Source organism: Megascapheus bottae, unplaced genomic scaffold, assembly GCF_031878675.1.
Source record: "Megascapheus bottae isolate mThoBot1 unplaced genomic scaffold, mThoBot2.hap1 H_1, whole genome shotgun sequence".
Lineage (NCBI taxonomy): Eukaryota > Metazoa > Chordata > Mammalia > Rodentia > Geomyidae > Megascapheus > Megascapheus bottae.
The window spans coordinates 2,259,869-2,276,488 of NW_028327858.1; the positions used below are offsets into that span (position 1 = coordinate 2,259,869).

Here is a 16,620-nt window from a genome sequence, read left to right on the forward strand (position 1 = left end):
GAGAATTGTTCATTGTGGGGCTGTGGCACATTTGTAGGAAATCAGCAAGAATAGTAATTTCTGGTACCCCAAAACTTGTAACGAATCAAAAGAAAGGCTGTTTGAAAGAGACAAACTAAAATCGTTGAATTAAACATGGATTCTATTTTAATGAATGAAAACAAAAAATTAAAAGCAGGGGGGAAAGTATATATCAAGAAGAGAATTGATTTACAGTCTCCTAAAGAATAATTTAAGTTCCACTTAACAAATACTATAAATAAGCTAGGTGCTGGTAGTGAATACCTGTAATTCTAGCTACTCAGAAGGCTGAGATCTTAGGATTGAAGTTCAAAGCCTTGCCTGGGCAGGAAAATCTCCAGAAAGCTGCTCAGAAAAAGCTGGAAGTGGCATTGTGGCTCAAGTGATAGAGTGCTAGCTAGCCTTGAGTAAAAGAGAGCTCAAGGATAGCACCTAGGCCCTTAGTTCAAGCACCAGAACTGACAAAGAAAGAAAAATTTTTAAATGTTATATGCATGGCCTAGTGCTATATGCTTATAAAGGTAGGACTTACATATAACCCTATCACAGATGAGATTAGATAAAAATCAGGAGAAGGAGGGCCTATGGCAGTGTCGTGGTAGTATTAGGAAAGTTTTGGGAAATTAGGTGTTATTTTTGATGAGTTTTGGTGGAGCAAGGTTGGATATAGGAGTAGCTAGTAGAATAAATGGTTGATTAAAAGTAAAGAAGGAATTGAAGATACACAGTTTGGGAAATCTTTAGTTTATGTAGGGTAAAACAGTAAATGCAGGAATAGTAGTAGCAAGTAAATATAGAAAGAAGTTTTCATGTGGATTCTATAGTCATAAACGAAGGATAGAATGATATAATGCATTGAAAATGTGAGATTTGAAGTTTTTGTGCAGAAAAGCGAAAGGATCAGAGTTGACCGCAGGAAGATTATTTGACCAGACCTAGTGAAATGGGAAGAAACACAGGTTAGAATTAGTGAGACAAGAATACACAGCTCTCTTAGATTAGGAAGCAATGAAGAAATATGTAAAACATTTCATGTTAGTAGTAAAACAATGATTTCATCTTATATTTTGTGGTATATTTCAGAGTATTGAGGGTCAAGGTATAATGAATGACTTTCTTTTCCTTAAAGAACTAGTCTACTATTATGTATAATGTTGAAAATTGGACTCCCTATAATAATTTCCTTTATTAGAAATGTTGTAAATATGTCCAGTTTTAAGGTCTATACACCCCTCAAATACAGCTAAGTGTAGCTTGTAGAGTGAAGGAGCTTGCTGTCATCGGCCTTCCTAAGGAAACTACCACTCATGCTGAGGAAACAGCATCAGGAAAGGGAAAAGGATTCTTCTGGAACGATTAGCAATTTGTCATTTTGACTTTCCTCTTCCACTACCTCACAGGTCAGAGAGGTGTTTTTTTTTTTTTTAACATCACAGAGTTATTTATATGGAAATAATTATTCATCTTTGGGGAAATTTTCTCCTCTCTGTCTTTCAAGTCCTTACTTTGTTCTTAGATTTCATAATATCCTACATACATGTTTAGTTATCTGCTGTGGAAAGGTGACTGGTGTTAACCTAAACATAGTTGTGTTTTAAATGTACTTAAAACAGATCATCTGTATTTTTGCTTTACAGTATTATACATTTAGCTCCATAGTGTATAGTTGTTTTGTCAGGTGAAGGTATTATATAAGGAAAAGATCTTCAAATATATCTTTTTTTTTTTTTTTTACCATTCCTAGGCTTGAACTCAGGGCCTGAACACTGTCCTTAACTTTCTCAATGCCAGAGCTCTACCACTTGATCCTTAGCACCACTTCTGGCATTTTCTATGTATGTGGTACCAAGGAATCAAACCTGAGTCTTTGTGCGTGCTAGGCAAGCACTCTACCACTAGGCCAAACTCCTGGCCCTTCAAAATGTATTTCTGTGCCCTTATAGCTCAGCTCTCTGTTGTGTTCTTTGACCCTGGCTGTCTTTGATCCATTATCTTGAGTGTGCCACTGGCTGACAAATTCCCATAATGTGTGTGAATCAGTGTGATCTCTCTCTCTGTCTCTCTATATTGTTCTCTCTCTCTCTCTCTCTCTCTCTCTCTCTCTCTCTCTCTCTCTCTCTCTCTCTCTCTCTCTCTCTCTGCCTTTGGTAGCATTTAAAATGGCAGGGTAAGCAAGATAGTAATGGGTAAAACAATCATACTGTTGTCTAGATATATATTTGTAAATAATATATAGAAGAGTCCATGAACTAATAAGTAAATTGATAATAATGAAAATAGGAATCTTTGGAATTTTATATTTGAAATCACCTTTTGGAGTCAACTGGAGTCAGTTGAAACAAAAATGAAGGAACTTACATATTTCTTGAAATATTACATATTCCTGAAATAAATTTATATGATTGTAGTTAATTTTTACCAATATTTGATATGTTGATTTATATAAAAATATATGAAACTTTCATGCTTCAGTTTGTAGCCATGAATTAATTGTCTGTGAAAATGCATTTAACTCATTTAGAATATTTCTATGATGTTTGTTTTATAATAACAGCTTAAGTTGTTTTATGATAACAGCTTAAGAACTTCTACTATAAAAGTTCTTTGATCCATTTGCTTTAATAAATAGAAGAGGGTCACTTTGAGTGCTAAACATAATGATTTCAAGTGGAAAGCTGTTGGTGTACTCTTTTGAAGTATGGGCTTTGTTCCCTTGTGGCATTGGTAATATCATGGTGAAGAAATATCCTTGGCATTTGCTGATCACATATTTATGAGGTGATGTCAACATGCTGCTTATTACCTATGTGATCTTAAATAAGTTTCTTATTTTCCTTGGGTCTCTGTTTTCTCATATAGAATAAGTAATAATAGCAGCCATCTTAGAGCTATAGTAATACCTGGCATACAATGTAATGGAAAGGATTTTGTTGTCATTGCTTTGAGATAGGGTTTCTCTATGTAGCCAGAATCTTGCATTCAACTGTGTAGCTCAGGCTGGCTTCAAACTCATGATCCTCCTACCTCTTTCTCCAGAGTTCTGGGATTACAAGTAAATGCCACCTCTCTTAGCTATTGCTATTACTAATAGGACAGGAGAAAACCAGCAAAAGATATTGTTTTCTACTGTTAAGTAGTAACTACTTTGTACAACTACTTAAAGATAATACAAAGAAAAAAATTGTCTTTAACTGTTCCAGGTTTTGGATTTAAAAAAGACAGCTATTTGGGCCGGGGTTTGGCCTAGTGGTAGAGTGCTTGCCTTGCATGCACGAAAACCCGGGTTCAATTCCTCAATACCACATACGTAGAAAAAAAGCCAGAAATGGTGCTGAGGCTCAAGTGGTAGAGCTCTAGCCTTGAGAAAATCCAAGGACAGTGCTCAGGCCCTGAGCTCAAGCCCAGTACTGGCAAAAAAAAAAAAAAAGAGCTATTTCGTCTAGGACTGTGGCCTATTGGATTTAAAAAAAAAAATAAAAAGACAGCTATTTGGATCAGGAGTGTGGCCTAATGGTAGAGTGCTCGCCTAGCATGCATGCATGCATGAAGCCCTGGGTTCGAATCCCTGGAAACACATATACAGAAAAAGCTGGAAGTGGTGCTGTGGCTTAAGTGGCAGAGTGCTAACCTTGAGCAAAAAGTGTCCAAGGACAGTGCCCAGGCCCTGAGTTCAAGCCCCAGGACTGGGGGGAAAGAAAGAAAAAAGAAAGACAGCTATTTAAGACAATTATTGTAAGTATTTTTAGAAAATTAAAATAAACCATGCTTAAAAGAGCTGTTGAGCTATCTAGCTTTAGCCTGGCATTTCCCTGAATATTGTACGCTCTCTCTATTAGACTCTTTACTTTGACAAGTAAGGAATATATGACAAATCCACAAAGAGAGATTCTTCGTAAGATAATAGAAATTATGCTTAGGAAGAAAAAGAACCAAATAGAAGCATTAAATCATAAAAAAACCCCAATAGTTAATGAAATAAAAAATATAATTAACAAAATGTAAAAATTGACTAGAGAAAGCCATTCACTGGACAACAGCTCTTTTAAGATAGAAAAAGGAAGAATTGGGGGCCAGGAGTTTGGTTTAGTGGTAGAGTGCTTGCCTAGCATGTATGAATCCCTGGGTTCAATTCCTTGATACCCTATATACAGAAAAAGCTGGAAGTGGCACTGGGCTCAAGTGGTAGAGCGCTATCCTTGAGAAAGCCCAAAAAACAAAACAAAAAAAACCAAAAAACAAACCCCCCCAAAACCACACACTAACTGGATGCAAAAATATCTTTTTTTATAATTTTTTATTGTAATTAATAAAAGGGTTACACGATATTTGCCAGATAGAGGGTGCATTAATTCACATACATTGATACCCTTTCACATGTCTTGGTACCCATCACCCGGATGCAAAATATCTTAAAAAACATTGACTGAAACTATCTGGATATCATGAAAAGCACAAATCTGTGCATCCAAGGAGCTCAGCAGACCTTTAACAAGAAAACAGAGAACTACATGTAGACATATTATAATCACCTTGTTGAAAGACAAAAACAAAGGAAAAGCTTAAAAGTAGCCAGAGAAAACTCATCATGTAGAAGTATTAATGTCTGATTTTTCACTAAAAACAATAGGGGAATGCTATATTCACAATGCAGAAAGGAAGCAACAATTAAGAATTTAGCAAAATTATTCCTCAAAAATTAAGATGAAATAGGACATTCCCAGATAAAGTCTGTGATAATTCATTAATGCCAATCTGCATTACAAGAAATCCTATATAATTTTTCTAGAATGAGAGGAAATGACAGAATGTAGTAACTCAGACCTAAAGAGAAAATGAAGAATACTTGGAATGGGAATTTCGTGGCTCTGAACACCTATATCAGAAAAAAAGAGAAAGCTATACCTTAAGAAACTGAAAAGAAATATAAAAACAAGAAACAGAAATTAGAAAACAAAAATAAGTGAAAAATCAAGAAAATCACAAGTTGGTTATTTGAAAACTCAGCAGAATTGGAAAGCTATATATGTACATTATAAAAACTACATATAAAAATTGACGATCACTAGGATATCAAAAACAATTGTGAAAGAGAATAAGGGGGTATGCTTATATTGATTGCATACTGTAGTTTAGAAAATCGAGTATTTATTTATTTATTCATTTATTTTGACAGTCCTGGGACTTGAACTCAGGGTCTAAACACTATTCTAGGACTTTCTCAAGACTAACACTCTTACCACTTGAGCCACAGCACCACTTCTAGCTATTTTCTGTGTATGTGGTACTGAGGAATCGAACCCAGGGCTTTGTGCATCCTAGGCAAGCAGTCTGCCACTAGGCCATGTTCCTGGCCCAATTTTATTTTTGTTGGCTTTGGATTTTTTAAATTTTCGGGATAACGTATATAGGGGTTACAGTTATATTTGTCAGGTAGTAGGTACATTACTTCTTACACATTGATATCCCTTCTCATGTTTTTGTCCCCATTTTCCTCCCCCATCCCCTCCCAGTCATCTTGTTTCCCCCCCTTCCCTTTCCTATCTCAAATAATCAAATAAATGTATATATAATATACCAGGTAACAAAGTTAGATACAGTAACAATATTAGATTAACCATTAGGGAAAAAAAAGAGAAGAGAAATTTAACATAGTACACTAAGAACAACAGTCACACAAGATAAAGCTCTTGATTCCGTATCCTAGAGATCCTTTCATTTAGTCTCATCCTATATGACCTTATATACCTAGGTTTTGAGCTATTGTAATCCTCTGCTAGGAGAGTCCTAAATGTGTAAATGAGGAAAATCATTGAGCCTATATAGGTTCCTTTGGGTCTGGCTTACTTCATTTAATAGGATTTTTTTCTAAGTCTTTCCATTTCCATATGAATGGGGTGATGCCATGTCATTCTTTCTGATGGCAGCTAAAATTGCATTGTGTATAAATACCACATCTTCTTGATCCAATCATCTACTGAGGGGCATCTGGATTGGTTCCATATCTTTGCTATGGTAAATAATGTTTCAGTGAACATTATTGTGTTAGTGGCTTTAGTATGTCTTTGTTTCTGGACATTTGGGTAAATGAGAAGGAATGAGATTGCTGGGTCACTGGAGAACTCGTGGAAGGGTATCAATGTATGTGAATTAATGCACCTTCTATCTGGCAAATATCATGTAACCCTTTTATTAAATACAATAAAAATATTAAAAAAATCGATGTTAATAAAATCTTTAAAAAAACAAAATGAAACAAAAAAACCTCCAAACCTCTATCTTTAATCTTTTGAGGAATCTCCACAATGCTTTCCATAGTGGTTGAATGAGTTTACACTACTACCAACAGTGCAGTAGCGACCCCTCCTGCTGGCCCAGTTTTTATTCTTTCATTATAGTTAATTATTTTTGTCAGTTGTTTGGCTTCAACCCCGGCGTTGGGTGCTGTCCTTGAGCCTCTTTATGCTCAAGGCTAGCGCTCTACTGCTTGAGCCACAGCACCACTTGAGTGGTTAACTGGAGATAAGAGCCTCACAGAGACTTTTCTGCCCAGACTGGCTTCAAACCTGATCTTCAGATCTCAGCCTCCTGAGGAACAAGATTTACAGGCATGAGTCAGCGCCTGGCTTAACTGTGTTTCTAATAAGTGGTGCTGGAAAATCATATATTCACAATGAAAAAAACCTCAAATAATACCTTTCCTATATTTATCATATCTACTGAAAGTGTATCAATATATATAAGAGCTAAAACTAAAATATTGTAGAGGAAAATGTAAGAGAAATATTCATAGCCATGGGTTAAGCCAAGTTAATTAGCTAGAACATCAAGAAGGAAATATTGATAAGCTTTTCAAATCAAAACCTTGTGCATTTCAAAAGACACTATTAAAATGAAAAACACAGATTGGGGAAAATATTAAGTCATGTATTTATATTTGACTTCAGAATATATAAAAATTATTTTTACTGGATTATCAACATTCAGCTCAGTTTGAAAATGGACAAGAGATTGGGTATTTCACCAGAGAAGTTATGTGAATGACAGTGTGGACTTGAGAAGATGTTCATTACCATTAATCATTAAGGAACTCAAATTCATAACATGACATAATAACTATAATCTTCTAGAAGGGTTATTAGCAAAAATACAGGAAGTCAAGAAACTTCCCTTTCCTTATGCATTGCTGGTAGGAATATAAAAACTGATACAGAAACTTTAGAAAAGTTTTATTTTATTGTCAGGGGTTACAGTTACATTTGAAAGGTCGTGAGTACATTACTTCTTGAACATTTCATTAAAAGTTAAACATAAACTTATTATGAGACCTAGAAATGGCTTTCCTAGAAATATGCTCAAAAGAAATGAAGACATATCACATTACAAAAAGAAATATATGTAAATGTTAATGGCATTAAAGCCATTCTAACCATTTGGGGCATTATAGTCCCAAACTGGGAAGTCCATGTCTATTAACTAGTGAATGTGTTAACACAAGTAGTATATCCAATGGAATAGTATTCAGAAATAAGAAGTCGATAACTGCTACAATGTAGATGAAGCTCAAAAATGAAGGAAGTGGGGCCAGGAGTTTGACCTAGTGGTAGCATGCACAAGACCCAGGTTCTATTCCTCAGTACCACATACATAGAAAAAGCCAGAAGTGGTGCTGTGGCACAAGAGGAAGAACACTAGCTTTGAGAAAGCTCAAGGACAGTGCCCAGGCCGGACAGAGCCCAGGCCCTGAGTTCAAGCCCTAGGACTGGCCAAAAAAAAAAAAAAAATAGGAGTAGGAAGCTGCAAAGGCTACATATTTCATGATACTGTAAGAAATGTCCAGAGAGAGAAAGCAGATCTGTGGTGCCTAGAACTAGGCGTGGAACCACCACTGGCTTAGTGAGCTACCTACTTAATGTTACAGGAAATTGACTCCATTATACCATAAGAAGATGAGGGAAGCAGTAAGTTTCTGAAGGTCCTGTTTCAAAACAGTTGAGAAAACATAAGCCCTATCCCACAGCCAGAACGGCATTAAACATAGCTCCTTTATAAGAAAATGCATTCAGTTATCTGTTAATCAGGGCCATTTCCTTTGATACATTGGTAAGATGCATGTCATTTACTAGATTTTCTTTTTCAGCTCTTGCAGTTCAACCCTCTGGAACGTCTTGGGGCTGGAGTTGCTGGTGTTGAAGATATCAAGTCTCATCCATTTTTCACTCCTGTGGATTGGGCAGAATTGATGAGATGAACGCCTTGCAGGACGTACCTCACACATTCTCATCTCCACACAGGAGCAACCTCAGTCATTCATGAAGCAGTAAAGCATAGAGGCAAGGACCTCCAGAGGAAATTAGGAGGTGGAAGGCTAAAAGGGATTCATTTATAGTTACTGTATCTGGGCAAAATATAAGCCATTTTTACCAGTGGCTGTTATATACATACGTATAACCCAGATATGACTTAATTTAATTTACATTTAGGGTTGCTGATGTGTGTGCAAACCCAACTGAAATAGGAATCAATGCCTTTACAGAAGTTCTTCACCATGAAGCTCTAAGTGAACAATAAAGTTTTACTTGAATGAAGGATACTTACATGGCAGCTACTAGTGCCTCTGCTAACTGGGCTTGGTTGATATGATCAAATTAATATTTCCTGAATAGTACACAAAAATACTTCAAGAACAATGTCATCCATGGGACTTTAAAAACTGAGAAAAAATATACCCATACTGCCTGAAAGGAAATCTGTACTATAAGTCCGCATAATTAGTGTGTTTCGAATGGAGTCTTCTGTTATTTTAGAAAGGAGATAATACTTTATGTTGCCAATTTTGAACTTCATTGGTTATATTTATTTAGAGAGGGCTCTTAAGAACATTCAATTCTCTGTTCATGCTCGTCTTTCTCTCCATTTCTTGTGCCTTTTGCTATTCTTTCATATTATCTGTCTTTCTTCTGTTAACACACTTGCAGCAGAAAAGGGAAGGGAGTATTTCCCTAAATTGTGTCAACTTAATAAGGACTTAAAAATCATGATATAAAATAAATGTGGTAAAAATTTAGTTGTCTCCTTCATTTAATAGTTAAGGTTTGAAGTTCTTTAAAGATTTTTTTCTGTTCCTTTCCTTTGAAATATTATCAGAGTCTACTGCTTCTCAAATTTAACTTCATTTTATTTTTTACCTAAAAATGGGTTTCTATCTAAAAATGAGGGATTTCATTTAAAAGGAATGGAGTGTCAGTCTGATTTTATTTCTTTTTTTTTTTTTTTTGCCAGTCCTGGGCTTGAGCTCAGGGCCTGAGCACTGTCCTTGGACTTTCTCAAGGCTAGAGCTCTACCACTTGAGCCTCAGAACCACTTCTGGCTTTTTTCTATGTATGTGGTACCAAGGAATCGAACCCAGGTCTTCATGCATGCTAGGCAAACGCTTTAACCACTAGGCCAAACTCCCGGCCTGATTTTATTTCTTATACTGAAGTGATTTTATATCTGAACTCACAAACTGCTCTACATTATATAGAAAGAGTATAGGCATCCACAGATCTCTAGACATTTGTATATGTTATTTATATTGCCATTGTTTGCAAAAACTTAAAGATGTTTTAAAAGTATTAATATCTGTTCTGTAAACGTCATTCAAACAAGAAAGAATAAGGCACAATTTTTAAGTTAGAAGCCACCAGAAATCTTCAATTTTGTTTTTTTCTTTCTTGTGGTAGGGATCAAACCCAGAGCCTTGTGCATGCTGGCAAAGCATGAATCACAACTTCACTCCCAGCCCCTGAAATTTTCTATATGTTTTAATCTTTGTACTTTTGAGATCTGTGTGAGAGCCCACCCTATTTCTAAAAGCATCTGTACAGCATCCATCTGCCATCGACCATCCACCCATCAAATTAAATGGAAGCAGAAAATGCTTTAATGAAACAAAGGAAATGTGCAAGCATTTTTCCTTTTTCTTCTACTCTATTCCCTATTTCCCTTTTTTGGTACCCTTATAACCTGAAACCCAGCTGAAGGGCTGCAATAACACCAGACTGGGGAGCAGGTCACTAAGATCAGGGCTCAGTCAAGATGACATCACTCCCTGGAACTGATTTCAACTCGCTAGTTCCCGGCCTCATGGCAGGAACTCAGTGCAGGTGAGACACAAGAGTGACTTCCTGTGTAAGTCTAGTAGGAAATCTGCAAGTATTTAGAATTGGCCATATAGAACTAATTTCCTTCCAGAAGTGCCCTAGGACTTTACAACTTGCCCTACCACATGATCTGGACACCGGACTCAAAGGACAGAAATGTCAACAGATGGTTGCTATGTTAGTCTGTCAACACAATTCGTTGGTTCCGTTTCTACCATTCTTTGTATGTTTGGAGCTTGTGCATAATGTAAATGTGTCACTCATAATCATGTCGGATGTGAATTACTCTAGTAATAAACACATAGGGTAAATGACTGTGGGGTGAAACCTAAGCTATTTTTATCTTAAGCTCTAATGGCTTGAGTGATGTTGGAGTCTGTTATTTTTGTATTTTGTTTGCTGAAGCAAGGGATAGAATATGGGTCAAAATCATAAAATAAATCACTAGTATTTCTTACCTGATACTTTATTATGGTAAAATATATAATAAAATTTGCCATTTTAACCATTGTTAAATATATCATTTCAGTAATGGCATTACCTATGCTCACATTTTTGTGTACCCATCACCACTCTAGCCCATCTCTAGGACTTTTTTCATCATTCAAAACTGAAATTCGGTACCTACGGCACAGTAACTGTACATTTTTCCTCCTCCTAGCTCCTGTAATTAATGATCTTTCTATGGATATGACTAATCTTGGCACTTCATGTAAACGGGATCACATAATATTTGTTCATGTTTCACTTAGCATGAAACTTTCCAGGTTCATTGTCATGCTGTCATCAGAATTTGACTTCTTTTTAATTGGAGTACTCTGTTGTGTATATAGACTGCACTTCCTGCTATTGTGAATAATACCATATGAGCATGAAGGTACAAATATCTGAGTCTCTGTTCCCTCATATTTGATTTTAAATTATTGACTATTACTTTTCTGTATTCTTTATAAAAGAACTTTTCCATCCAGGTTTCCAGTAGTATTAGGGCCACTGTCTTGGGATATTATATAGAAATCTATCATCACTATTTCACAGGTAGGTAAGCTTCCTATGTAAAAAATAATGGCTAAATTCTAGAAGTTTGCTTTAACCTTGACATGAGATAATAATATCTGAGACATGGATCTTTTCAACTTCCTATGATAACTGAGCTCTTTTTTTTTTTTTTTGCCAGTCCTGGGCCTTGAACTCGGTGCCTGGGCACTGTCCTTGTGCTTTCTCAAGGCTAGAGCTCTACCACTTGAGCCACAGCACTAATCCTGGCATTTTGCTATGTATGTGGTACCGAGGAATCGAACCTGGGTCTTCGTGCATGCTAGACAAGCCCTCTACCACTAGGCTAAATTCCCGGCCCAACTGAGCTCTTTTTAAAAATAGTAGTTGAGGGCCGGGAGTTTGGCCTAGTGTAGAGTGCTTGCCTAGCATGCATGAAGACCCGGGTTTGATTCTTCGGTACCACATGCATAGCAAAAAGCTGGAAGTGGTGCTGAGGCTTAAGTGGTAGAGCTCTAGCCTTGAGAAAGTCCAAGGACAGTGCTCAGGCCCTGAGCCCAAGCCCAGGGCTGGCAAAAAAAAAAAATTAAAAATAGTAGTTGAACAACAGAATTTTTAAAACTGGGTTCTTCTTAAAAGTTTTGTTTGTAGCTGAGAAATATATATCTGTGAGGTATATTCATGTTCTGATAGACATATTATGATGAAATTCAGCAAATTAACATACTCATCACTTCATATACTTAATTTCTTTTCAATGAGAACCTTTTAAATCCATTCTTTTAGTAGTTGTGTAATATAAGTGATGTAAGACAGATCACCACGACTTTTTCTTCTTCTCTTTGTTCCTTTGACCAACATCTTGTTCTGACCATTGCCCTTTCTCTGATGACCACCATTCTGCTTTCTTCATCCATGAGCTAGCTGAGCTTTAGTCAATATATTTAAACAACCACAACTCCTATTTGCTTTTATTTTGAAACTTTTCCTATCCTAACTTATTTGAGGATCAGTATGAATCAAGATTGGGTTTTGCTTTCATGCAATGCGTAGACTGAAAGGTATAACATTTACAGATAATACTCATCCTAGGTCCTACACATTTGTTGAATTCATTGGTCCAATAAGTTAAGAATGTAAATAGATGGATATTTTGCTGAAGGCATCTTTGCCTAATGATGTTCCTTGTAGCATCATTATTAGACTGAGAAATTACTTCCTAGTGAAGGCTAAAGCATAAGGCTGATCATCTTTCTTCTGTAAAGAACTTGAGTTAGCCTCTGGTTTATCTAAATGCTGTGGGTAATGGAGCCTGATATTTCAGGCTCTTTCCTTGAGGATTGTGGAATAGAATGGGAAGTGGTAGTGTGGTGCCCTAGTCATGTCCCTGTGACTAATTAGCTCTATAACCTTAATCAGATAATACTGTTCTGGACCTGCTCTCTCACCTGGAGTATAAGAGGGTAGGTGAGTTCTGAGCTCTACAAGTATGTGATGGATTTTCTATTCTTCTGAGTGAACCATTACAGTAAACCAACATTGTAGAAAGACAAGGTTAATGATCATCTTAAATTGGTACTTAACTGTTTTCTTACAATTATTTTTCTATTAATCCCACAGACTTGGGTTGCTGCCATATACCCACTCAGTAGCATAGCCCTTGGTGGTTATACGGCTGTATAGAAACCATAAATAGAATGAAATTGAGGTTATTTCTTCATCAGCTCCACACTGGAAGGAGAAATGAAGGTTTGAACAGAAGTATATGGAAGGGAAGGAGATTAGAGCACACCTACATTTGCTTGCATCTTGTACATTTCTCCACAAAATACAGCTGTATTTACCCCTGTTGCCCTCATCTGTCATAGCTTATGTGTTTGTTTGACTCAGTCCTTTGGCAGGCGTAATCAGAGCACAAAATTGATACTCTCTGTGTTCCTATTTAATGCAGAACATCAACCTCCATCAGTCTGAGTAATTTGGATCTTTGAGTATTTGATGTCTACTGAGCTCATTTTAAGGATTTCTTATTAAGCCCTCATGTTGAAGAGTTACAGAACAGCAAGCGCTGAGACATCAGCTCCTCAAAGTTATAAGCACAGTAGCAGTGAGGAAATAAGAAGGGAGCACTGCAGTTACTGTGCCTCGGCATCACTTAATCCCTTAAGGACAGTAAATAGGAAGCCAGAGAACACACTTCCTTTCTGCTAAGATTTAGCATGTTAGTGATCTCTAGTCAGATGATAGGGCCTAGCATTTTTGTCTCTCACGTGGCTTCTTCCCTTTATGTAGCTATCTCAGGGAGTACTGGAGACCAGAGAAGGTGTATGAGGTGGAAGAGAGAAACTAATCTGACTAGGATAGTCCAGAGTAGTGCAATAAGAGCTCTGGAAGGTGTTTTGACTCAACTGATGGGAGCAATGGGAGCATTTTATTGGGCTGGGTTTAAATACATTACTGTCTCCCTCAGAAAGAGGGTGAATGGAAATTCTCCTCTGCCTGGAACAGAGATGGCTGTCCTGCCTTGGGAACCAATGAGGTGATATCCTTACCCAGAGTCAGTTCCAGCTCTGTATACCGAAAGCAGCTGGCATGCTGGTAGTGAAGGAAGAGGCCAGCAAGTGCCTGCAAAGGGCAGAGTTAGCTTTTTGGCACACTTAGTTATGCTGACATACTGCTTTTGTAATTCTCAAAAAAATTCATATAAAAAATTAACTCCTTTGGGAATGTTAACCAGATTCCTCTGACAGCTTAGGGGCCACAAGATACAGTTTTGGCCACCGTAGCAAATGAAGCAAATGGATTTGAGTCAATTTCTGTGCTAGTATGGTGACTCAGATATGACTGTTCTAGTGACATGGGCATCTGTACTGAAAAGTGATTGAAAATACAGGAGAGATACAGAAAAGGCCTCGTGCTAGGAAAACATTAAAACATGATTCAGCTGGGCAATAGTGGCTCATGCCTGTAATTCTGTCTACTTGAGGCTGAGATCTGGGGATCACAGTTCAAAGTCATCCTGGGAAGTAACGTCCATAAGACGTATCTTCCATTAACCACCAAAAAGCCAGAATTGGGGCTGTGGCTCAGGTGGTAGAACAGTGGTGATGTGCATGCTGAGAGAGAGAGAGAGAGAGAGAGAGAGAGAGAGAGAGAGAGAGAGAGAGAGAGAGAGAGAGAGAGAGAGAGAGAGAGAGACAGAGAGAGACAGAGAGAGACAGAGACAGAGAAGAGGAGAGGAGAGGAGAGAGAGAGAGAGAGAGAAGAAGAGGAGAGAGAGAGAGAGAGGAAGAAGAAGAAGAGGAGGAGGAGGAGGAGGAGAGAAGAGAAGATAAAAGAGAGAAGAGAAGAGAGATTAGGCACAGCACCTGACTACTATAAAACTCTCCCCTCACCAAAGGCCAACTAGCTAAACAACAACAAAACAAATTATACAACACAAGTTTCTTCTGATTGATCTAGAAACTTTAGAGATGTTTGAATGGTTTGTTTTTAGCAAAAAGATTCCAAACTACAAAAAAGAGAAAAAAACAAATGAGACTGAACTCTTCTAATTTCTCATTTGTTCACTCAGGTTCATCTGCCTCACTCCCTCCATTCAGGTCTTCTCTGGCTGCTGAACAAAAGACGTGGTAGTTACTTTCAAGGACTGGGTCATACACAGAGGAAGAAAGAGGCATAAATGATAGGTTGGCATAATTTGGTAAGCATTACAATGTATGGCCAGGGGTGAACACAGGAAGGAGAGCTGTGAGGAGATGCAAGCGGCATTTCTAGATTGGAGCAGGATCTGATGTGCAAATGGGACTTCCTTCCTTCTTCTCTCCCTTTCCTCTTCCTGCTCCTCCTCCCCTCTCCATTTTTCTCCTTTCCTCCCCCCTTCTCCTGTCTCCTTTCCTCCCCTTCCCGTCCGCCTCTCTTCTTCCCTGTCTCTAGCTTGAATTCAGGGCCTTAAACCACCACTTTAGTCACATCCCCAGTTCTTTTTTCTTTATTTGTCCATTAGAATCTTATTTTTGCCTAGAGCTGGCCTTGAACTGCAGTCCTCCTATCTATGCTTTCCATATAACTGGGTTTATAAGTATGGGCCACCATACCATGTTTGGGACTTTTAAACAAGAACTCCCCTCTTTATTTCTGGTATGAGAAAGTTTCCAGAGGGACACAATAAAGGCAAAACAACCCCCCAAAAACCCTCAGTTGTATACAAAGTTAGAGAGATAAGAAATTCTTTTTGGTCTAGTTTTCAGTTACATAGACTTGAGAGCTGAGGGAATTAGGTGCTATGCTGGGACACACAGATTCCATTCTCTAGGTTGTGGGGAACTAGAGAAGATTCTGAGAAATTTGGCATTATTACAGGCTGCCATTGGAAAGATAGTTTTAGGGTAGAGGATAATTGAAAGAAAGAGATTAGAGTCAGGATAGCAGGTAGAAATTATTGGAGAAATTCAGGCAGGGGATAAAGTCCTGAGGGAGATGGTAGAGTGTGAAGGAGAGGGCTGTATAATCATCCTCTTGTCTATTCCCTCACGTGTACAGAGTCATCTCCCTATCAAATAATTGCTTTGCTTTTTGTTTTTCTTGAAGTCAGTGTATACCAGGAGATTGTGTACTGTTTGCAGAATCACCCCCAAGGAATCACTAGAGAGAGCCACCAGGAGAGTGTGTGTCCTTCCTCTCCTCGTACTTGATAATGGTGCTCATTATTCAGAATTTCAAACCCCTGGTCCCAGTTTACTCCTTTCTATCATTTTGCTCTTATCTAGCAAGTTTCCTTTTTGTTTCGAAAGTGTTCTGAACTGGATATCCTGGTAGGTGATTTCTCTCTTTGGATATAATTTAGCTTGGCTCAAAAAGTAGCTGCCAAGCTGGGTCCTAGGTATCAAGTGAATTTTTCCCTCTCTCTAACCTTCTTCTAAGTTTAAAATGACTTTCCAAATAAAGTTTTAGCAACATGGAAGAAGACCACCAACACTGCCATTACTTTCAAATTAATTAGAAGTACCCACTTCTCTTCTGTCCCTTTCTTACTGAATTGGTATGAACCTGGATTTGAGCAAGCTCTTTCATGCTCAGGTTTAAGAACCACGGTCCTAGTTCATCTTGATTTTGCTTATATTGTCTTCAGTTTCTTGTCTGTGGCATGTGTCTGGAGTTTGAAGACATGGTAACCATTGTCATATTTCCTTAGAGGCTAACCCAGAGAGCTTTTGTGACAATGGAAAGATTGTTAGAAGGAGGAGGAGGAAAAAGAGAAAAGGTAGAGGAGTGAGAAAAATTAGAAGTAAAGGGCAAAAGAGCATCTCAGAAAGTTAGTTACCCCAAGGAGAGCCATCTACTTCTGTCATAGTTTCTTTTACTGGGCAGCTATTATCCTAGGTCTTTTGTGAAAATACATTAGAACCACAATTCTTTTAGTTGCTTGAATATTGTTGTTGTTGTTTGTTTCTTAAGCAAT

The 16,620-nt window shown here is 37.6% G+C and overlaps 1 protein-coding gene across 3 annotated transcripts in view; it reads left to right on the top strand.

Annotated features, from left to right (window-relative positions):
• Positions 1-9,040, top strand: part of LOC150038995 (inactive ribosomal protein S6 kinase delta-1-like) — a 152,286-nt gene extending 143,246 nt beyond the window's left edge. For all 3 annotated transcript variants that reach the window (XM_090328150.1, XM_090328152.1, XM_090328153.1), the window contains one exon: positions 8,159-9,040. In XM_090328150.1, coding sequence (XP_090184276.1) covers positions 8,159-8,269 — 111 coding nt within the window. In that variant the 3' untranslated portion in view covers positions 8,270-9,040. The remainder of the gene's footprint in view (positions 1-8,158) is intronic.
• The last annotated feature ends 7,580 nt before the right edge of the window (positions 9,041-16,620 follow it).